General features: G+C 42.9%; 1 protein-coding gene across 3 annotated transcripts in view; it reads right to left on the bottom strand.

The window, feature by feature from the left end:
• Positions 1 to 24,225, bottom strand: part of SEPTIN9 (septin 9) — a 251,192-nt gene that overhangs the window by 82,667 nt on the left and 144,300 nt on the right. For all 3 annotated transcript variants that reach the window (XM_075846600.1, XM_075846602.1, XM_075846601.1), the window contains one exon: positions 23,241 to 23,849. In XM_075846600.1, coding sequence (XP_075702715.1) covers positions 23,241 to 23,849 — 609 coding nt within the window. The remainder of the gene's footprint in view (positions 1 to 23,240; positions 23,850 to 24,225) is intronic.

Raw genomic sequence — 24,225 nt, 5'->3', positions numbered from 1 at the left:
TGGAGGCGATGTCTGGTCGGTCTTCAATCACTCCGGTGAAGAACCTGCGGGAGGATGTCACGTCACAGCATGATCTGGTGAGATCACACTGTGCTGTGAATAAAGCTGGGTTGGAATGAAGAGAAATGTATGATGCTGATTGGTCAGCATCATACACTTTTCTATACAACGCCCACTTAGTAAATAGAAAAAAAAAACGCCCAGTTGGGCATTTAGAAAAAATTTGCATAAATCGAATAATGTGCATAACTTGGTCAATAATTAACTTTTTAAAAAAAAACAAAAACAAAACAGTTATCTACATCAAAGCACCTTTTATATTAGGTAGGGGATAGGGAAGTTATAAACTGGTGACAGCCTCTTTAACGTTTGAAAAGGAGTTTTCTAAACCAGACAACCCCTTTAAGAGTATAAAAAAAAGACAGAAAGGTATAAATAGCAGTAAAAACTGTTCAGAATACAACATGCTTCATATATTTTAACCTATTTCGCTGGCGTTTCGCATAGCTATTTACCCACCAAGTGAAAACACGCAATAAAGAAAAAAATAAATCTTTTGACTGCTCTTCAAGAGAACGTGAACAACCACACTGAGCCTCCAAAACTCTATAAAATAAAATGAGATTTTGACGTAATCTGTCCTGGTAGGGATTGGATTTTTTATATATGTGCGGGGTTACTCACAATAGTTTGGGGTGTGGCTGGAGGCTGTGAAAAGCCCTTTTGTCTAAGCGAGGAGTGTCTGAGTCCCCCAGCCCGGTTTCTATCACAGGCATCATCTGCTTCCCTCTCAGGTTACTAAGAGCAAAATGGGAGAGACCAAGCTGACCTCCATAGCTCAACTTTACTTTTCTTAAAGAGACATCAATCATTGATTTGTCTGGTGTTGTTTTGACATATAAATCATGTCATTATATATGAATGTCTAATGAAAAAGAATATGAAATGTCTTCTGTCATAATACCTATATATACTAGGACTGTACTTGTTACAACACTGTCAATTTATTTCAATGGTGAGAGGGGGGTAAGCTGTTGCCAGACACTTCTGCCAGCAGGATCAGCATGTTGAAATCCAAAATGCCCAATCCTTGTTTTCCCCAACATCTGCCGTCAGGGGTCAGACCTCCCTACATGTTTGATTATTGGCGCATCCCGACTTGAGCTAACACGTATGAACCGCTTTAGATACACCAAGCCAGCAGCAAAGTGTCCCCATAAATTCATTTAAAATTTTGGCAATTGAGGTTCTAGTTTTAGACTGTTGGAAAAAAATTCACCCATAAATGTGAAGGACATACGAGGTGCGTCGCAAAAGTAATGAGAATGATTTCCCAAAAAATCCTTTTATTCGAAAAACATACAATAAGGCTCGATCACCTTCAAAGAGTGAACTCAACGATTCCAGCGACACTGCCATTCTTCATAGTAGTGCTGGAAATCCTCATGTGAGACGAATATAGTTCACCTTCTACCACAACATTACAAAAGATGTATATTTTCTTATTATATACAGCAGGTTAACTATAGTCTGTTTACATGTACGTTCAGGGTTTCCATTGTTCTTCGTCATAGGAGCAGAGCAAAGAAAATAACAGAAGCGCCGAATCTGTAGCATGTCAGACACCATTGGCGATATGACTAATGGGTTCCGCCATGGTATTCGTCGTTATGCCAGACAAAATAGCAATGTAAGCTGCACTATTTTGTTAGGAAAACCGAGGGAATCTGTAATAGAGGCCACTAACACAGATGTGAACAGAGCCTTAGGGATGTGCCTTTAAAGGGGTATTCCCATCCCAAAAATCTGCTTTAAATCTGTCCCTGTTGAAAAATTAAGTAGCTTTGTAAATACCTTGATTTTTCCGTTATGCCATGTAGTGGAGATTTCATAGACTGGTGTTTATGGTTTCGTTTCCTTAGTTACAGCAACCTTAGTGCAGATTATATATATATATATATATATATATATATATATATATATATATATATATATATATATATATATATATATATATATATATAATAAGTGTCACCAGACATTTTACCCAGCCAATTTTGGTTGGATCTGCAGACAATCTAACGTCTTTAGTGGGTTACAGACATAAAGCTGTCAATAGAAATAAGATAGCCATTTGCACAATACTCCAACAGCTATCTCCCACGACTCCCACATAAAAAAGCATGCTCGAATAAGCCAACCATGCATATTTAGTGCCATAGGCAAATTCTTGTGTCCCACAGCTTCAGACATAGTGAGAAAGCCTACCGATATTGGCTGCAACTATCAACATTTATGTAATGTATGTGGCCAGCTTTGGATTATCAGAAGATGTAGATGCCTTTCACTCTTTAAAGGGTTATACTTAGTCTATTTGTATACAGCAATCAGGGCCGGCCATAGGATAGATGGCACCCCGTAAAATGACCATCAGCCCCCCCCTCGCAGTAAAATGACCATCAGCCCCCCACTCACAGTAAAATGACCATCAGCCCCCCCCAATAAAGTGACTATCAGCCCCCCCCAGTAAAATGACCATCAGCCCACCACTCTCACTAAAATGATCATCCGCCCGCCACTCACAGATGCCCCCTGTAGATAGTGCCACACAGCCCTCTGTAGACAGTGCCACACAGCTCCTTGTAGGTAGTGCCACACAGCCTCCTTGTAGGCAGTGCCACACAGCCCCCTTGTAGGTAGTGCCACACAGCTCCCGTGTATGTAGTGCCACACAGCTCCCTTGTAGGTAGTGCCATACAGCCCCCTTATAGGTAGTGCCACACAGCCCCCTTGTACATAGTGCCACACAGTCTCCTTTTAGATAGTGCTACACAGCCCTCTTGTAGGTAGTGCCACACAGCCACCTGTAGGTAGTGACACACAGCCCCCTTGTAGGCAGTGCCAAACAGCCCCCTTGTAGGCAGTGCCACACAGCCCCCTTCTAGGCAGTGCCACCCAGCCCCCTTGTAGGTAGTGCCACCCAGCTCCTTTGTAGGTAGTGCCACACAGCCCCCTTGTAGGTAGTGCCACACAGCCACCTTGTAGGTAGTGCTAGACACCCCCTTGTAGGTAGTGCCACACAGCCCCCTTGTAGATAGCCCCCCCTTGCTGTAGATAGCGCTATTAGACGGAGCGCTTGGTGTCTCTGTCCATATATGGACAGTGATATCAGGGGCAACTCCTGAAGTTGAATCCCCGTCCAGAGCGTTACATAGTTAGTACGGTTGAAAAAAAGATACATGTCCATCAAGTTCAACCGGTCACAGCTTCGGGGAATCCAATCCAGGAGAAGCCCCTGACGTCTCTGTCGATTTATGGCCAATGACGTCAGGGGCTTCTCCTGGAGTGAAATTCCGCTACAGGAGTTGACCCTGATGTCACTGTCTATACATGGACAGAGACATCAAGTGCTCCATCCAGGAATGGAGTCCCCTGCAACACAGGGATTCCTCTCCTTCAGGGAGCTACAGTGGCACTAGTAGATAGAAGGCAGGGAGATACCTCCCTGCTCTGCTATACTGCTCAATAGTATTTGCGTTCTAAGGATGCAGATACTATTGAATGTGGCGTCGCTACCGCTGTAGCAGCCGCGGCGGCTGCTAGCAGCGCCACCAGCCATGGGGGGCACAGGCGCCCTCATTGTCAGTGTCGCAGCTAGCAGCCACTATGGCTGCTACAGCAGTAACGACGCCACTGAGAGAAGAAGCGCCTGGGCGGAAAGGCAGCTGCTGAGCCAGCGCAGCGCCCCCTTCCACCTGCTGGAGTGACAGCAATATGTTGTATTAGAATGGAAGGGAGGAGGGGAGGGAAGTTTAGAGAAAGAGTGCTGCTCTAAAGTCCTGCTGTTTGGGGTAGAACCGAGGAAGCGTGCAGTGGACCTCCATAGATGGTTCTCTGCACTTGCCAGTGGTTTCTTGAACATCTGGTTAGGAGAAGATTAGTAGATGTACTCACAAAATGATGGAAATTTTATTTTTATCATTAGGACCATCACCAAGACAAACAGCCAGCAGCACAGTTCACACTGCTGTTTGTGAGTCATTCATTGCACAATAATAGTCCAGGGCTGAAATTTACTACATAATAGCTGGGATTATAGGTAGTCGGTTTTGTCTTCTATTATACCCTATTTATGCGAATTACTTTCCTCGTAACTAGATCTCAATTTCACTTACTATCCCTATCAACTGGTTTATAAGTATTGCATAACAGAACTATGTTATAACATGTATTATACTGTGCCTTAAAGAGTCTCTGTCACCAGATTTTGCAACCCCTATCTGCTATTGCAGCAGATAGGCGCTGCAATGTAGATTACAGTAACGTTTTTATTTTTAAAAAACGAGCATTTTTGGTCAAGTTATGACCATTTTTGTAGTTATGCAAATGAGGCTTGCAAAAGTCCAAGTGGGTGTGTTTAAAAGTAAAAGTCCAAGTGGGCGTGTATTATTTGCATACATCGGGGCGTTTTTAATACTTTCACTAGCTGGGCGCTCTGAAGAGAAGTAACATCCTCTTCTCTTCAGAACGCCCAGCTTCTGACAGTGCAGATCTGTGACGTCACTCACAGGTCCTGCATCGTGACGGCCACATCGGCACCAGAGGCTACAGTTGATTCTGCAGCAGCATCAGCGTTTGCAGGTAAGATCGACTTACCTGCAAACGCTGATGCTGCTGCAGAATCAACTGTAGCCTCTGGTGCCGATGTGGCCGTCACGATGCAGGACCTGTGAGTGACGTCACAGATCTGCACTGTCAGAAGCTGGGCGTTCTGAAGAGAAGAGGATGTTACTTCTCTTCAGAGCGCCCAGCTAGTAAAAGTAGTAAACACGCCCCGATGTACGCACATAATACACGCCCACTTGGACTTTTACTTTTAAACACACCCACTTGGACTTTTGCAAGCCTCATTTGCATAACTACAAAAATGGTCATAACTTGACCAAAAATGCTCGTTTTTTAAAAATAAAAACGTTACTGTAATCTACATTGCAGCGCCTATCTGCTGCAATAGCAGATAGGGGTTGCAAAATCTGGTGACAGAGCCTCTTTAAGTGTAAACCTGAAGAGGCAGCAAAATACTGCTGCCATAGACAAACTTAAAATGTCCCTCAAATGTTACTCTCCTGCAGATCTGACATTGAGTGTGGAGAGGTGCAACTGCATGCTGGGCAATACATCGCCAACCGTGCAACCATAGGTAATAGGACCCATGAATCATACTCAAGCATCGCACAGTTGCCTTGGCAACTGTGTACCAAGCATGCAGTTGTATCTCTCCACACTTGATGTCAACCCTGGCAGGAGAGTAACATTGGAGGGACACTTTAAGACCAAAAGGGTATCTACTGTGTCTACATTGGAAGCTGATATGAATTCAAACATTTAAGGCCCTATTACACCGGCCGATAATCGGCCAGGGCAGAGAGCGCCGATCAACGAGACAGTTTGCTCATTCATCTGATGATCGCTGCCCTGTTTTCACAGGGCAATTATCGGCAACGAGCGTTCTATGAACGCTCGTCTGCCCGATAATCGTCATGTGTAAAACCCCCTTTGAGCAGGGTTCTCATCAAAGTACCAGAATTGGGCTAAAAGTGAACCCATCACCAGCATTTCCCCTATTGAACTCTACTCACTCCTCGCTGGCCGCTGCTATCAAAAGTTCATTGCCGTTATCCCCTCTCCTAAATTCCTCCTCTGACTGTAAATAACGGTCTACAAACATTTTGTGGCTTTTTTTGGTAATAATCCATCAGTCTCGTTCGTTCCTCTTCTTATGCCCGCCCACTGCCAAGAACTGTCCCGCCCTGATTGCCGTAATATAATTTAAGATAGCGCGCATGTGCCCGTCATGTACGGAGGCTGGGTTAACTCGGAAAGGCTAGAGGAATGAAGACTTGACTCTTTTCGACAAAAGACAGCTCATTAGCATATGGCACAGGAACACTAAAAAACAGAATACTAAAGTTACAGATAATTATAGGTTACATACAAATGATTTTTCACCCACTATCACCAGCCACCAGGTATTGCTGGCTTAATAGGTGAAATGCTGGTGACAGGTTCCCTTTAAAGGGAAGGTGTCATGATTTTTTTTTTATTATTATTATTATTATTAATAAAATATAAACAAAAATTTTACTTATTAGTGTTGTGACTTTAAACTTTTTACTGTGTTCTTACTTTTACTTCTCTGGGCTGCCATTTTTTTTTTTCATGTCTGTATGTGTCGATTAACGAGACATACAGAGATGGAATACGGCACATACAACCCCATAGAGAATGCAAACGGGAGACGTTCCATTCACAGAAGCGTACGCCGTCTGTTTGGGAACGACACATGCGCCGCTCCCACACAGACCAAAACGAAGCTCGTTCATAGAGCGAAATCCGACAACATTTTCATATGGACCGGAAGCCGCTGCCGGACAGTAAGATGACTTCCGGCCGCGGCTTCCAGCCATATGTTCAACTAAGCAAAGGCGCAAGAAGCGTAGACCAGCGGAGCCGGCGGCGGCAGGAGCAAGTAATTTATGTTCGTGTATGTGATGTGTGTATTATGTTCGTGTATGTTCGTGTGATACTGTCTGCTGAGCCCTGTATCTAATCCTCCTACACTGCGCAGTCGCTCAGGAAATGGCGGCACACAGTGTAGGAGGTTTGAAGATTTAAACCCTTCCTTCTCCTGGCCCTATCCAGAATAAGGGAGGGGGTATTGTGTGAGGACACTAGAGAGTGTGTCCACCCCAAATTTGCAGCACAAACCAATGAGGTTACTTTACTACATTGACCATGCTGCAATTTTCGGAACTGCTCCCTCTAGTGATCAGCACATGGGAATGTTATAAATTAGAATCTAATTGATAATATTTCCTGACTTGTGAAAAAATTAAAAAAATTAAAACAATGTGCAATCACTCAAATACTAATTGTTTAACGGAAAAAAAAAAAATTCTAGCGACACATTCCCTTTAAGGCCCTTTTACACAGGCCAACGATCGGGCAAACGAGCGTTCATATACATATACATAAACAGGGCAACGATCAGCCGATCAACGAGCAAACGCTTGTTCGTCCGCTGATCATATAGTTTATGCAGCAGAAAATATTATCTTTGTCGACAGCACTTCTCCCTGTGTAAACTTTGTAAAGAGGGAGATGTGCTGCCGACATGATGGAAATTCATTACTGATCATAGCTCAGATGAACGCCGCTCTTTTTTACGGCCCAAATTGGCCGGTGTACATGGACCCTTAGTGTCTGACACAATAATGGGCCAAAATGCCCAGCAGAAAAAAAAACAACATTTGGAGCTGACTTTGGAGCCAATCACTTGCCACTAGGGTCTATTTCTTATGAGTTGATTCCCAAATAACCTATCGGAACTTATTGATCCTGCATGTACAATGATGATAAAGTTTATAATGGATCTAAAAGTGGACGAGCTGATGTTCTGTATAGACGGATGGTGGGCTCTCAGAATCATTTCCTCTGGTGGGATCATGAAACCTTAGTCTCACACTGCGTATTCATAGGAGTTCTCTAATTCACACGCTATCTGTGGACACTCTGCGTACATATATATACCTGTAGGTGCTGTATACCTCCAGAGACATTGCATCAAGAGCTTAGTTTGGGGACCGCAATCACAATATACCAGCTTAATATTTATTTGTAGTACATAGTTACTGTATGGCATACAGATCCAGAACCATGAAAGACATTTCTTTTGAAAAATATGGCTACTTGAAATTAATGAAGAAACGTATATACAAACAGTCATCAGTCAGGATTGAACAAAATACATACGTATTGTAATTTCCTCTTTTACCTCAGTAGTGCAACATATCATTTAATATTTATGTATATATTTATTACATTTCAAATTCAGTTAATATTTCACATTGTGGAATTTGGCTTTGTGTAGTTCAAGAGATGATTGTTCACAAGGCAATGTGATGGTACAGTATTAGTGTATCTTTAGTATTCCTGCATCTAAACCAGTGTTAAACACCAGGGGGCGCTATCCAGAGATTATGTAATGTACAAAGTAACAGACCAGGGCAAAGAGCTTATGTTTTATTTAGAGAAAGTTCATTCACACTAAATTAGTATTCATGTTTCTTTTTTAGGTTTTCTTATGTATCATTTGTGTCTTTGTTGTTATCATCATCATCATCAACAACATCAGTTTGTATCTGTTTTAATCCTGTAGTTTTTTTTTTTTCTCAGTTTGTCAGTCCTGGATGGTAAGGACTTGTCCACACGTAACGGATTTCCCTCAGGAAATTTCTGCAGCATTTACACATCAACTAGCGGACACTCCGCTATGGAAAATCTGCACCATTTCATGCGTTTTTTACCGCAGAAAACAATGCAGGTTTTTTCAGCGTTTTTATTTTTTCGAGGGCTGTGTAATGGTGATATTTCTTCATCCTGTGATGTTATTTCCGCCCCCCTGTAAGAAATTCTGCAGCGTTTCCGCAGCAAATTCCGCAGTACATCAGGAAAACGCAGGAAATCAGTCCACTTTCCGTAGCAATAATTGACATGCTGCAGAATGAAATTACGCACTGCAGGTGAATTTCTGGACTGAACTTTTACGCAGCGTGTGGATGACATTTGTTAAATCTCACCCACTTTGCTGCTACTGTATTCCGCTGCGTATATTCTGTCCGCAATTCCGGACGTAAAATACGCAGCAATTCCGTTTCGTGTGAACAAGCCCTTACAGAGACCACAGCTATTATGACAATGATTGTAAGAATTTGTCAAAACACAGCATTAGCCCTTTTCCGGGGTGACTGAATAGCAGGGAGGTAATACTGGGTTGTTTAATTTAATATTTTTTTTTTATTTATTTATTGTCAAAACTGGAATGTCCTAGATATAGATGTATCGGCAAGTATATTTGCCAGTGTAGTGGTGCAAATAGAATAATGGTTACCATTTAATCGGAATAAATGTACATGTTAAGTTTATTTTAATGTGACCTCTTATGGCCTGCCACTGTGTTTTTGGACTGTTATATAAAAAAAGACTGCCAAGAACTCATGTGAGGAACATGCAAAGATCAAGCAGAAGTGTCTGGCTAATATTTACTCTATGTTCTGTGTGCCTTGATGCAAAAAGAAAAAGTTAACAATTGTGTTTATCTCTACTGAATGTTTGTTTGTTTTTTTATTTGTTTTTTTAACATACTGTATGGATTTCTATGAGGATTGCAACAGGATTCCTATGAGGATTTCTATGAGGATTTCTACAGGATTTCTATGAGGATTTCTAAAGGATTTCTTTGAGGATTTCTACAGGATTTCTATGAGCTCCTGGCACAGAAATTAGATGAATAGAAGAAAGAAACAGCATGACTTTTTGGATACTTAGTGAGCAATGTTTTCCAACATACCCTCCTCCCCAAGAGCGTCCTCTGCTCTAAACTGCAGAAATAGTGCCAGAATTCCCCCGGGTTACACTTCTCTGTGCAACCCTCGCACACACTTGGAACAAATGTGATCAGTAGAAAACAAGACTCCTGCCAGAAAAGAGACCACGGAAAAGGAATCAATAATGGGCACGGGTGTGAATGATAGAGATAAAAACTGGTTAATAAAGAAAAAGGTAAATGCCAGAGGAAGAGAAGCTGGCAACAACCGTAAAATTATTTAATAGAAGATTTACCAGAAACTGAAGATAAATATGTGAGGGACTTCTGTTTCGTTGTAGCATGGGATCTCCCTCCCTCCTTCATCATCTTATCCTAACTTGGCCAGGTCCGTGGAATATAAACAGTTTGTAGGTTGTATATAGAATTCTCCTGGCTAAAGGAAGGGATCACGTCTTCTCGGAGGGGGCAAGTTCCACACTAAGAGCTCAATTCTTTATACCCCCTGCTCTATATCTTCCCAGATATCATGTGTAAAAGAGAACTAAACCTGCACATTCACAATCAGTAGATATAGTTCTAGTAATTGGTAGGAAATGTGCTGCAGTGAATAAGCTCTAGTCACTTTTTGACCATTGTTGCAACAGGCCTGGATTTGGGCATAAACCAGTGTGTGATTGATAAGACATTTGCCTATTCTTGAAGCTTGCTAAGAGACGCTCTTAGCTGAGGAGAATGTGCAGTTAATATCATCACTTTTATTTTAGAAAAAAACACTCAACGATTCATCATACAGAGATTTTCTATGATAAAAAAGGGTTATCTCCTTCTTCTCTGAAGACCAATCCTCACACAATTGATGGGCCGTATATGGACAGACTAAGATTTTGTTAGGACTACCCAGAAAAATAGGTTATTTTCTGAGATAGCGTTGCATGCTGGATTTCATGTAAAATAATATAGATACAAGTTCTGTATAAAGCATAACTAACAAAACTTACTGGAAAAGCAAACTTTTCATAGAATGACTTTTGAAAATTTATTAAAAATCAAAAACTCAAACTTTGCATAAGTATTCAGACCCTTTGCTATGACACTTGAAATTTAGCTCTGGGGGTCTCCCATTTCTCTACATCATCTTTGAAATGTTTTGACACCTTGATTGGAGTCCACCTGTGGTAAATTTATTTGATTGGACATGATTTGGAAAAACACACCCGTGCCTATATAAGGTCTCTCAGCTGACAATGTATATCAGAGCAAAAACCAAGCCATTAGGAGGAAATAAATGTCTGTAGAGCTCAGAGACAGGATTGTGTGGAGGCACAGATCTGGAAAAGGGTACAAAAATAATTCTGTTGCACTGAAAGTTCCCAAGAACATAGTGGCCTCCATAATGAATAAATGGAAGAAGTTTGGAACAACCAGGACGCTTCCTAAAACTGGCCGCCCCACCAAACTAAGTAATCGGGGGAGAAGGGCCTTGGTAAGAGAGGTGACCAATGGTCACTCTGGCTGAGCTCCTCTGTGCAGATGGGAGAAACTTCCAGAAAATCAACCATCACTGCAGCAATCCACCAATCTGGGCTTTATGGCAGTGACCAGAAAAAAGCCTCCCCTCAGAAAATACACATAAAAGCCCGTCTGGAGTTGGCAAAAAAGCACCTAAGGCTGGGTTCACACGACCTATTTTCAGACGTAAACGATGCGTATTATGCCTCGTTTTACGTCTGAAAATAGGTCTACAATACGTCGGCAAACATCTGCCCATTCATTTGAATGGGTTTGCCGACGTACTGTGCAGACGACCTGTAATTTACGCGTTGTCGTTTGACAGCTGTCAAATGACGACGCGTAAATTGACTGCCTCAGCAAAGAAGTGCAGGGCACTTCTTTGCAACGTAATTTGAGCCATTCTTCATTGAACTCAATGAAGAGCAGCTCAAGATTTACGAGCGTCACAGACGCCTCGCATAATACGAGGAGGAGCATTTACATGTGAAACGAGGCAGCTGTTTTCTCTTGAAAACAGTCTGTCTTTTCACACGTAAATGCCTGCTATCGTGTGCACATACCCTAAAGTTCTCTCGGACTGTGAGGGTATGTGCACACGATAGCAGGCATTTACATGTGAAAAGACAGACTGTTTTCAAGAGAAAACAGCTGCCTCGTTTCACACGTAAATGCCCCTCCTCGTAATATACGAGGCGTCTGTGACGCTCGTAAATCTTGAGCTGCTCTTCATTGAGTTCAATGAAGAATGGCTCAAATTACGTTGCAAAGAAGTGCCCTGCACTTCTTTGCCGAGGCAGTCAATTTACGCGTCGTCGTTTGACAGCTGTCAAACGACGACGCGTAAATTACTGGTCGTCTGCACAGTACGTCGGCAAACCCATTCAAATGAATGGGCAGATGTTGGCCGACGTATTGTAGCCCTATTTTCAGGCGTAAAACGAGGCATAATACGCCTCGTTTACGCCTGAAAATAGGTCGTGTGAACCCAGCCTGAGAAACAAGATTGTGTGGTCTGATGAAACCAAGATTGAACTTTTTGGCCTCAATTCTAAGTGTCATGTCTGGAGGAAACCAGGCACTGCTTATCACCTGCCCAATACCATCTCTATGCATGCATGTTGTTGGCATGCTGTGGGGGTGTTTTTCAGTAGCTGGGACAGGGACACTGGTCAGCGTTGAGGGAAAGATGAATGGAGCAAAGTACAGAGATATTCTTAATAAAAACCTGATCCTGCTCTGGATCTCAGACTGGGCCGAAAGTTCACCTTCCAACAAGACAATGACCCTAAGCACACAGCCAAGACAACACAGGAGTGTCTTAGGGACAACTCTGTGAATGTCCTTGAGTGGCCCAGCCAATGCCCTGACTTGAACCCAATCGAACACCTCTGGAGAGACCTGAAAATGGCTGTTCACCAACGGTCCCAATCCAACCTGACAGAGCTTGAGAGGATCTGCAGAGAAGAATGGCAGAAAATCCCCAAATCCAGGTGTGCAAACCTTTTAGCATCATACCCAAGAAGACTGGAGGCTGTTACCAAACCTTGTGGCCTCATACCCAAGAAGACTGGAGGCTGTTATCACTGTCAAAGGTGCTTCAACTAAGTACTTAGTAAAGGGTCTGAATACTTATGTCAATGCAATATTTTAGTTTTTCTTTTTCAATAAATTAGTAAAGAAACTAACATTCTGTTTTCACTTTGTCATTATGGGGTATTGCGTGCAGAATGATGGGGAAAAACGTCAATTTTTTATTTTAGCACAAATCTCAACATAACAAAATGTGAAAAAATTTAAAGGGTCTGAAAACTTTCCGAATGCATTGTAGGCCCTTTGGATGGGACATTCAAATTCTAAGCTATCCAATCCATATTTCACCTGATGGCAGACATCAAGGGATTGTCTAGTAGACGCCTAATGCTTAAATTGTAGTATGTGTTTCAGTACTATGCTGAATCTTTTGATGATCCTGTTTTCATTGGTTAGTAGGGATGCATGATGCATCGAAACTTCGATACTGTTTCGATACCGTGCACACTCAAATGGTTCGATACCGTTATTTCATGTATTTCGATACGAAGCTGTGCGACCGCACAGCTTAGCATTGTTACACATGAATGTATGAGAGCGGGGCTGCGGCTGTGTGATACGAGTCCTGACAAGTGCAGGTGGTCAGCATGATGTGATGCGACCAGCGCTGCACTGATGAGCGGCACTGAAGACAGAACATGGCTGGCGCACTGCAAAATACCCCCATGTTCTGTGTTCAGTGCCTGCGCTCATTAGTGTAGCGCCGGCTGCATCACCTCATTCTGACCACGCGCACACTTGTTGTCAGGACCGGGGCAATGGCTGTATTACATAGCCGCAGTCCCGCTCTAACAGCGGAGATCTGACAAACCTCTCATCTCTGCCGCTATTCCCCTGAATGCTGCAATCAAAGCTGACCGCAGCATTGAAGGGGAAAATGCAAAGGGAGATGCCTCTTGGATCACGTCACAGGGAATCCCTGTGACACAATTGAGGGACATACCATATGTGGGCAGGTAGCCCAGGGTCCATTCAAGGACCCCAGGGCTGTCTTACCATATTTCCTGTTGTTAGGGTATACTTGGGTATGTCCTAACAACTGCCTATGTACTATTAGTACACAGGTTAATGTACTGGCATATAAATATATGCCCAAATAAAATAGTAAAATCCTAAAGTAATGTTAAATAAAAAAAATACACATACCCATTTTTTACAATAAACATTAAAATAAGTCTCAATACATAAAATATACACATATTCGGTATTGGCGCGGCCGTAATAACATGCACAACATTTTTTTTGCATCAATTATGATGTGTATGCTATAAAAAAATTAAATAAAAACTTCTTTCACTTATTAATGTAAGGCACGAGGTGTAACCTCCATGTGCCGCACATTAATTGTAATTAACCCCATCATGTACCTCACACATTAAGGCCTTATTCACACGTTCGTGTTATACGTCCGTGCTACGCGCGTCACACGGACCTATGTTAATGAATGGGGCCGTTCAGACGGTCAGTGATTTTCATGCAGCGTATGTGCGCTGCGTAAAACTCACGACATGTCCTATATTTGGACGTGTTTCGCGCAGCACGCACCCATTGAAGTCAATGGGTGCGTGCAAATCACGCACGGCACACGGAAGCACTTCCGGGTGCCGTGCGTGATGCGCGCTACAGTAGTATAATAAATGAATGAAAACAGAAAAGCACCACGTGCTTTTCTGTTTGTAAACATAAAACCAGAGTGTCATAATGATGGCGGCTGTGCGAAAATCAGGCAGCCGCGCACCATATGCTGATGCCACACGGATCTTTTGCGCGCACAAAACGCAGCATTTTTTGCGTGCACAATACGGACAGGTCCGTGTGAATAAGGCCTAACCCAATTGTTGTCCATTATGACTGAGGAACATGATGGGGTTAATTACTATTAATATGAGGCACATTCAATATTCATCATACCACGCGCCTCACATCAGATAATGGAAGAACTTTTTTTTAATTATTATTACTGTTGGCAAAGTATCGTTTTGGTATCGAAAATCGCAATACTACACAAAGTATCGGTATCGAAGTCCAAATTCTGGTATCGTGACAACCCTATTGGTTAGTGGGATTTATGCTTGTTGTAAACTAATTTCTGCACAAAGTAGTAGCAATTACCAACTCCTCTGCATAATGGGTTAATTATTTAAATCTGTAACATAAATCTGACATCCGGCTTCCAAAGATTGTTGTGGGGAATGAGTCATTGAGAAGTTTTGTGACAGCTTTTTATCTTTTATAAAATGAACTGGTCTCACATACAGACAACTTTGTAGGGAAACTGTTTTGTTACTAAGTTCACACTAGGCGTTGCTAGAGGGGGGGGGGGGGGGTACGTGGGGCATGTGTCCTGGGCGCAAATAGGATGTAAGGAAGGGGGGGGGGGAGCGCTGCTGGTACAGTTGCCGCTTAATACTACATCTAATCGCTTTTGCAGCAGTCCGGCATACAGGGCGCCTATCAGCAGGCATCAGCTGTTTTGATACGGCTGCTCTGCGGTGGTCCCATCCTCTCAGGGCCCCCTGCTGCTACAGGGCCCACGCTGCCGGGCACATTACATTTATGGGCTGGGCGGCACGGGCCCCCTCATGCCTAGTGGCATCGCTAGCACCAGGGGCTAGCGACTGCCACATTTATTTGTATCTGCGTCCTTAGGACGCAGATACATTTGAATAGTATGGTGGAGCAACTCCCTGCTCCGCCATCACTAGGATACAGGCCATGTTAGACCTGCAGCCTATAAGACGCTGGGACTGAGTCCCAGCGCAGGCCAGCGTGATGATATCACTGGATCATGCCGGCCTACACAAGGGTCCCGCCTCGCGGTGGAGCAGGGAATGGGGCTAGGTAAGTAATTGTTTTATTTGTTTCTACAAGGGGGGGGGGAGCTGTGTGGCACCATCTACATGGGGGGGGTGGCACCATCTACAAGGGGGGGCTGTGTTGCACCATCTACAAGGGGGGCTGTGTGGCAAAATTTACAGGGGACGCTGTGTGGCACCATCCACATGGGGGTTGTGGTACCATCTACAAGGGGGACTGTGGGGCATAATCTAGAAGGGGGGGCTCTGTGGCACAATCTACAAAGGGGGGGGCAGTGTGGAATCATCTGCAAGGGGGGCTGTGTGGTACCATCGGCAAGTGGGCTGCGTGGCACCATGTACAAGGGGGGGGCTGTGTTGCCCTATCTACAATGGGAAGCTATGTGGCACCATCTACAATGGGGGCTGTGTGGCACCATCTTCAAGGGGGCTGTGTGGCACCATCTACAAGGAAGGGCTGTGTGTGGCACTATCTACAAGGAGGGCTGTGTATGGCACTATTTACAAGGGGGGGTTGTGTGTGGCACTATCTATAAGGGGGATGGTTGTGGCGCTATCTGCAAGTGGCGGGCTGTGTGGCATTATCGGCAAGAGGGGGACTATGTGGCGTTATCTGCAACAGGGGGCTGTGTGGCACTATCTACAAGGGGGCTTTGTGTGGTGCTATCTACATGGGGCTGTGTGTGGCCTCTTTAATTTATTTTCTTTTAATTTATTGTTATAGAACTATATCGCTTGTAAAATGTACAAATGGTTTTATGCTTGAGTTACATTAAAAAAAATTGAAAAAAAAATGACACCTCATTGATTGGTAGAGAAAGCAAACATGGCGAGGGCGAAGGAGATGTCGAGAAAGAAGTTCGTGGATGGCGCCAATCTGAATCTTTGCCACGGGTGCAGGAGAACCTAGCTACGCCTCTGCTATGTTAAAAATGTTATAATGTTGAACCGGATTATAGATCCTATTCATATCTATGGGACACAAACAGATGTAAAGTAGAGTCTGTTACGCCTCATTTAATCTTGCGTACTGAGGATCTGTATTGGGTGCACGTAGAATAGGTTTTGTGTATGGAGTCGATGTTATTCTATGGAACTAATTACACATGTATATGCCCATATTTCTCTGCCCTATCAGATACCTATAAGGCCTCATGCACACGACTGTGTGCATTTTGCTTGATCTGCAATACAATGCACATTGCTTCTGGATGGGAACAAAGTTGGATACACAGCATCCGATGGAGTATATTTTTGTACGGGGGAATGCATGCTTCTATAGGAATGTACTGCCGCCATGTTCTGGATTCATTGGGGTCTGGTCATCATCTGCAATTATATTTTTGATATTCACTTTGCATCTCATATTACCCCAGTTTGGATTACATAGGCGACATTCAGGTGTAATTGTGAATACACCACAACAGAATGACTGCGACTTGGGAAACAGCATGCTGCAATTTCATCTATACTGATAGGTTAACTCAGCTGTTTCCTATCAAATTGACCCTATGTTTGTGATATAGAGAAATCATATTGTGATCGCCAGACATTGATGTGAGTGATTATAACCAGTGTACAGGGATATAGAATATGTTAGCGCTAGAGTGCTAGAAGTATTTTGTACCTGCTTCTCCCCCTCTCATGGCAGTTAGGGCTCATGCACACGATTGTTGTTTTTTTTCCAGTGTCCTATTAGTTTATTTTTGCGGATAGCATACTGAAACATTAATATTGTTGGAGGTATGCTACCTTGCTACTGGTGGTGTTCTGGAAGAATTGGAGGGAACTGAATGGTTGAGGTTCCTTGGTGCTGTAAGACTCTGCCCCTTTTGCCCTACCTATAATCTGCCCATGCTTCATCTTTTTCATGCTTTTAATTGGTGAGGTATAAAATGTTTGCACTACTTGCCCTGACATTTCGTATTGAGAGAAGATTTATTCCTGTACTGATGGTGGCAGTGGCGGTTTACAAAGTTACTCCATTATACACATCTGCTCCTGCTTTTCACTGTCACTTCAGACTTTGAAGAATTGACGAATACATCTTGATTTTGAATTCTAGAGTTTTGGTTCTATGCTATACAAAGACCCTGATCATAGAGATTTTTTTTTCCACTACAGATAAATGAATAAGTGCCCATGAAGAAACTTCCAAAAATGTTATTTTGGGCCAAGATGTAATTCTGAGAGCAGTGAAAAATGATGAATTGTGCACTGGATATTTCACAGTTTAATAATATTTAATGCTGTATATAAATCCACATGTGGGCAGCTGTTGGCATTTAATTAGCCCTATCCAAAGCAGCTGTCCCGCCCCCTGTTAAATCCCAGCTACACCTCTTCATCATTGCCATCCAAACAGCTGCCAGGCTTCGTCCTGAGCTTAAGGTTCATCCCCCAAATCCTAAACAAACGTCTGCAGGATCTGCAGTCCCCCACGAGACGCCAGAGATTATATCTTTCCTGTCTCACTGGCTCTTACTAATGGCTTGATTGGGACGAGTCCTTCTGCTGCCAGTGAGTACCATGTTTTAGACAGCTGGCCAGGCTGGGGGAATCAGGACTTAACCGCTTGTGAGTAACACAACAGCTACGATGGCATTTGGGTAAAGTAGGAAATCATTCACCTTTAATGAGATCTGTTCCCATTTTTGGCAAAACATATATGGATGACACAGGTAGCAAAAATATGTCTCCGAGTCAAAACAGAAAGCTAAATAATTAGTCTGATGTTCACCAGTTGGTGGAATATACTATTTTTGCCAAAAATTTCTTTTATCATCAAAGATAAAATTGAGTTATGGTATAAAACTGAACATTACTTATAGTGTTGTCCCAGCACAGACCTGTAGGGGTATGTTCACACGCTAACGTTTTTTTTACGGCAGTTTTTGGAGCTGTTTTTCTATTGACCCAATGAAAAACGTCTTAAAAACGGCTCAAGAAGTGACATGCATATCTTTTTACGAGGCCTTTTTTTATACCAACCCCCTGAAAATACCACAGTGCCCATGTAGATAGTGCCGCAATGCCCCTGTAGAAAGTGTAACAGTGCCCACTGTAGATAGTGCCACAGTGCCCGCATAGTGCCATACACAGTGCCTGTGTGGGTAGGTAGTGCCCATATAGTGCCACAGTGCCCATGTAGAAAGTGCCACACCTCCCCTTAGAGGGCACCATACCCCCTGTATATAGTGCCACCCGCTGCAGATAGTGCCACCCCGCTGCAAATAGTGCCACCCACTGCAGACAGCACCATCGACCCTGTAGATAGCCCCATCCTCGCCTTGTAGATCGCACCAGCAACCCTGTAGATAGTGCCACCTAAGCTGCATCTAAGCCGAGCACTCGGCTCCTAGAGGGAGCCCCTGATGTCACTGTCCATATATGGACAGGGACGTCAAGTGATCCCTCTATTAGTGGAATCCCCAGCCAGATCACTCCTAGAGGGAGCTTAGGTGACTATCTACAGGCGGGTTTGCGCGATCTACAGGGTGGTTGTGTGGCACGATCTACAGGTGGGTTTGCGCTATCTACAATGGGCATGTGTGTGTGGCGCTATCTACAAAGGGGTTGTGTGTGGCGCTATCTACAGGGGGGTTGTGTGCGGCGCGTGTATTCTAGCCATCTCAGAGCCCCGGCAGACATAAAAGTGCACCGCTGCTTACACTGAAGTAGCACTGCACACATTACACCCCGTTCCAGGCTGCCAACATTTATATACGTGACAACTACACGGGGCATCGGCAGTTGGAACGTATATAGCCAAAGGGGTTAATGTCCTTGGAGGTCCAGGATTGTTTAGTGGTTAAAACATATTAATATTATATATTTCACTCAATGTTTTATACCAAACTACTCGGAGAAGGGATTCCGGGTAGTAGGAACCCCCTCCTAAGTTTAGCCATGTTTGTAGAGAGGGAAATGGGCCTAATCACTTTTCCAATATATAATATTCCTCCTGCTGATTTCAAACAAGTAACTTAAAACAATCTTAATAAAAGTTGCGATAACTCATTAATGTTTCCCCTCCTAACATCTGCCAAATGATACAAAAAGATAATGTGACAAGATGCAAAATTGGCCAGGAAAGGGTTTAGATTGGAGAATACAGCCAAAGTTTCCAGTCTCCTCCCAGAACAGAAGAATTCCCAGATCACTGGGTATGTTTCATGACTCACTAGGTCAGATGTCTCCCCTTAGTCCCTTAGACCTAGCTCATTTTGCATTCAAAGTCAATATACTTCAACTAACTTTTCCTTACTGTGTGTGTGTATTTTACTTTTTGGGTGCACCTAAGTGTGCCTTCACTTGCTTTAATAATGCATACGATGTGGCGATATCTTGCTCGTGTGACTATTCTTGAGTGGATCGAATGATGTGAGTGTACATGTGGTGATTTCTTGACATTAAGATTAAATTGTTATTGTAGTCCAGGGTTGCCAACCTTCCGTAAATTTAAGGGCAGTCCGCAAAAATGTTTTTTTTCTTTTTCTGCTTTCTGTAGCGTCCGGCAGAAAAAAGCACCGTCCAGGATTTTTCCTTATTCTCCGGGAACTTTGCACTGTGCATGAGTCAAAATGTACACGCGCAGCGCAAAGGAAGAGTAGGCCGCGGCTGGACATATTTTCAGATTCGGCTTGCCCACTGCGGAATCTGAAAATATGTAGGCCACTGCCAAGTGAGTGCTGGGAGTCGACCAATCCAGTCACCTGACCTGTAACCTGACCTCACGTCAGCAACATACGGGGCTTCCACTACCGCTCTCCGCTCTGTTTGCAGTGTGGCACTATTTACAAGGGGTCTATGTGGTGCTAATTACAAGGGGGAGGGAGTGTGGCGCTATTTACAAGGGGGGGCAGTGTTGCGCTATTTACAAGGGGGCTGTGTGGCGCTATTTACAAGGGGGCTGTGTGCTGCTTTTTATAAGGGGGCTGTGTGCTGCTTTTTATAAGGGGGCTGTGTGGCGCTACCTACAAAAGGGGGCTGTGTGGCGCTACCTACAAGTGGGGCTGTGTGGCACTACCTACAAGTGGGGCTGTATGGTACTATTTACAAGGGGGGCTGTGTGGCACAATCTACAAGGTGGGGCTGTGTGGAGCTATTTACAAGGGGGGGCCGTGTGGCGCTATTTACAAGGGGGGGCAGTGTGTCGCTATTTACAAGGGGGGCTGTGTGGCACTATCTACAAGGGGGAGCTGTGTGGTGCTATCTACAAGGGGGGGCTGTGTGGCGCTATCTACAAGGGGGGGCTGTGTGGCGCTATCTACAAGGGCGGGGGCTGTGTAGTGCTATCTACAAGGGGGGGCTGTGTGGCACTATCTACAAGCGGAGCTGTGTGTAGCGCTATCTACAGGGGGCAGGGTTACTGATGGGACACTTTTACTGTGTCGAGCACTGAGGAATCATTATTACCATCTGGGGCACTGTGGATTACGAGTTTCTTTAGAGGATGGTGTATAGGTGGGGAGGATGCCCAAAAAGCGAGAAACCAAATTCTGCAGTCCGTAAAAATTTTGGTCTGTCCGTGATTTCTGGAGTGGAGGTTGGCAACCCTGTTATAGTCATATGCTACAGAAACACCAAAGTCTAGAAGGATGGTTTCATCGCCCGAAGATCCGGGATGGCAATCGCCTGAAGATCCAGGATCGCAATTCCAATAGAAAATTAGATGATTGTAAGCGACGATTAAAATTTGTCAATACGTATGCATCGAATAGTGTAAAGGTACCATATGACATTTCAAAAAGGAATAAAGGATTACACTGTGTATCGGACTATAAATTAGGATTTACATTTTGAAGGCCCCATATTTATGATAATTTTTCTTAGAAAACTCTTGTTTGGGGTCTCCAAAAACATTAAAATACACTTTGTCTACCAGTGACCCATCTTTTTGAGGTCATGGGGCTAAAATGAGCTCTATATATTACTGAAAACTAGTAACAGTCATGTGATATGTCAACTGAACAATGAGACCATTTTGGAAGTCTGGACGCAGGGCATTCTTTGAAGGTTATTCATTAATCATATGATGCAATATGTGTAAAGAGCTATTAAATGTAAAAACATCTGACAAATGCTCATACTTTGCTATACAAAAGAAAAAATGAGAGCAAAAAGCTTTTCATTCGGCAGACTATTAACTTGACCTTTCAAAACATTGCAGTCTATCTTTTTTTATTTTTTAAAATGTAATTCTAAGCTTCGCACAAGAGACTAAAGAAGAGTCTACCTATGTCTCTCCTCATAAATTGCCTGTCAGATTTACACTGACAGGCAATAATGCTCTGGTATACGAGGTATACCAAAGCATTATAGCAGGGATCTGAAGAGCGCATAGTAAAGTCCCCTAGTAGGACTATAAAAATAAGTAATTAATGTGAAATAAAGATTATTAATAAAAATGACAGTAAATAAATAAAACCATTTTTTTCCATAAAAAGTGGTTTTATTTGGTAAAAGTGTGAAAAATAAATAAAAGTACACATATGTGGTATCGCCGCGACCGTAATGACTCCATTAATAAAGTTAATATGTAAATTAAACCGTAATGTGAACACCTTACAAAAAAAGCAAAAAACCATGGCAAAATTGAAATTTTTTCCCATTGCCCCCAAAAAAGTCATAATAAAAATGAATCAATAAGTCCCATGCACCCCAAAATAGTACCAATCTATACTACGTCTTGTACCGCAAAAAACAAGCCCAAAAAATCACTACATTGATGGAAAAATAAAAAAATTACGGCTCTTGCAAAGCGATGATGCAAAAACAAATAATTTTAGTTCAAAAGTGTTTTTATTGTGCAAAAGTCGTAAAACATAAAAAACCTCTACATATGTGGTATCGCCGTAATCGTACCGACCCATAGAATAAAGGTAACATGTTATTTACACCGCACAGTGAACGGCGTCAATTTAAAACGCATAGAACAATGGTGGAATTTCAGGTTTTTTTTATAATCCCCCCAAAAAGTTAATAAAAGTTAATAAAAAAATGATATGTACCCTAAAATGGTGCTATTAAAAAGTACAACTAATCCCGCAAGAAACAAGTCCTCATACAGCTATGTCGACGGAAAAATAAAAAAGTTATAGCTCTTTAAATGCGACTATAGAAAAACGAAAAAAATAAAAAATAGCGTGGTCATTAGGGCCTAAAACAGGCTGGTCACTAAGGGGTTAAGGGCAGCAATACAATAAAGTAGAAGTTGTTCAATTTATCACAGTACCTCGACATTCTTCAACAGCCAAAGCACAGGTGGGCATACCATATGTGCAACCTCTGCAATGGCACTGGGACCTACTAAGGGGGCCCACTTCCTTTCGCCTTTTATGTAAGAGACAGGTGGATTGTTAGAGGACATAAAGGGTGTTTTATGTTGAATTAATCAAGCAAGGGGGACCCTCTGCTGTCTGTGTCCACCCCTAAACCAAAGCATTGTATCACATCCACAGGTGAGGTGCAATGTGGCTACAACATGATGGTGTATGATAGCCTTGCTTTAATGTCATATAGTATCATTGATAGGTCAAGCAAAATCATGGAACCTCTATGGAAAATTAGCATGCTGCTTGTACTGCGGAGCAAAGGTACCAATGAGCTTGCAGGCAACTTATGTCAACAACTAGTTCCTGAATAGTGACCACAGGAGCTTATATAAGAAACTCCTTCCTCTGGTATTCTACTGGGTCCTGCCCCACCTTCAGATGCTTCCTTCGCATGTCCTGTATTGTATCTTAATGCCTATCATCAATGAGCAACATTGTGGGACACACAAAGTAAGTGTGCATTTTGTCTGTCCAATGAGCCAAATTTATCCTTTATGCTTAAAAACATTCGACACCAGTAAAATTAATAATAGCAACAATAATGTTGTAATCAAGATTATCTAAAACCTTTGAAAGACTGAATGAAACATCACTTACCCTCAGGAGTTCTCTGCTGAACCTCTATCTGGACTGGTTGTAGTTTGGGTTCTTGTTGATGGTGAAGCACAGTGGACGTTGGAATGGAGTTTTCAACCTGTTTGATTGGGGGAACTTCTGGAGATTTAGGCACCTGGATCTCAATTCTTTTGGCATTGGTTTCTTCTACTTTTCTTTGGTTTAATTCAGGAATTTTAGAACTTGGGGACTCTCCACGGATATCATGAGGCTTTCCCAGTGAGATCTCCGCTCTTCTTGGTGAAGGTTCTGGTGGTTTATGCCCAGACAGTTCAGCCCTCTTCAAACCAAACCTTGACATCGCTGGGGCAGAATTTTCGACCTGCTTGGATGAGATGTCAATAGAAATTTCTGTTCGTCTTGACATAGGTTCTTGGTGCCGAGATCCAGGCAACTCAATACGTCTTAGTGATGATTTAGGGGACCTCTGACCACCAATATCTGCATGTCTCAAATGTGGTTCATTTCTAGTGCTTGGGTCCTGGAATTTCTGCGCAGCAGCACCTCTCAGCAGGTTTGGGGTTCTGCGTGGTTGGACAGAGGGGTTCGAAGATTGGTCGACCTCCTCGACCTCAAAAGACCTCTTCAGTGCTAAGAATAATACAAAATAAAGATTCAATTTCTATGAAATTTCCATTAATAAACAACATGTGGTAATATACAAACATAGGGACTGACTCATAATTAGGAACAGAGGCATCATGCTGCTGAATACATAGGCAAGATTCAGGCCAACTTCACCATTAACCTAGCTTTCAGATTAATAACTCACCCCCATCCATTTATTCATAACACCATCCACTTTGGCTCATATACTATGTACTTCTAAAAGTATATTTTTAATGTAATAATCCTTCCCAGCTGGGTTAGTGGTCTATATAACAGGTTCTAGGATGTAACTCCGAGCTTATGAATACCCAACATAGAATGACAGTCTATAAAAGAATATTTTGAAAGTTGTGCTCTT

Source organism: Rhinoderma darwinii, chromosome 13 (assembly GCF_050947455.1).
Source record: "Rhinoderma darwinii isolate aRhiDar2 chromosome 13, aRhiDar2.hap1, whole genome shotgun sequence".
In the NCBI taxonomy this organism is placed as follows: Eukaryota; Metazoa; Chordata; class Amphibia; order Anura; family Rhinodermatidae; genus Rhinoderma; species Rhinoderma darwinii.
This window is presented reverse-complemented; position numbering and strand designations above follow the sequence as displayed.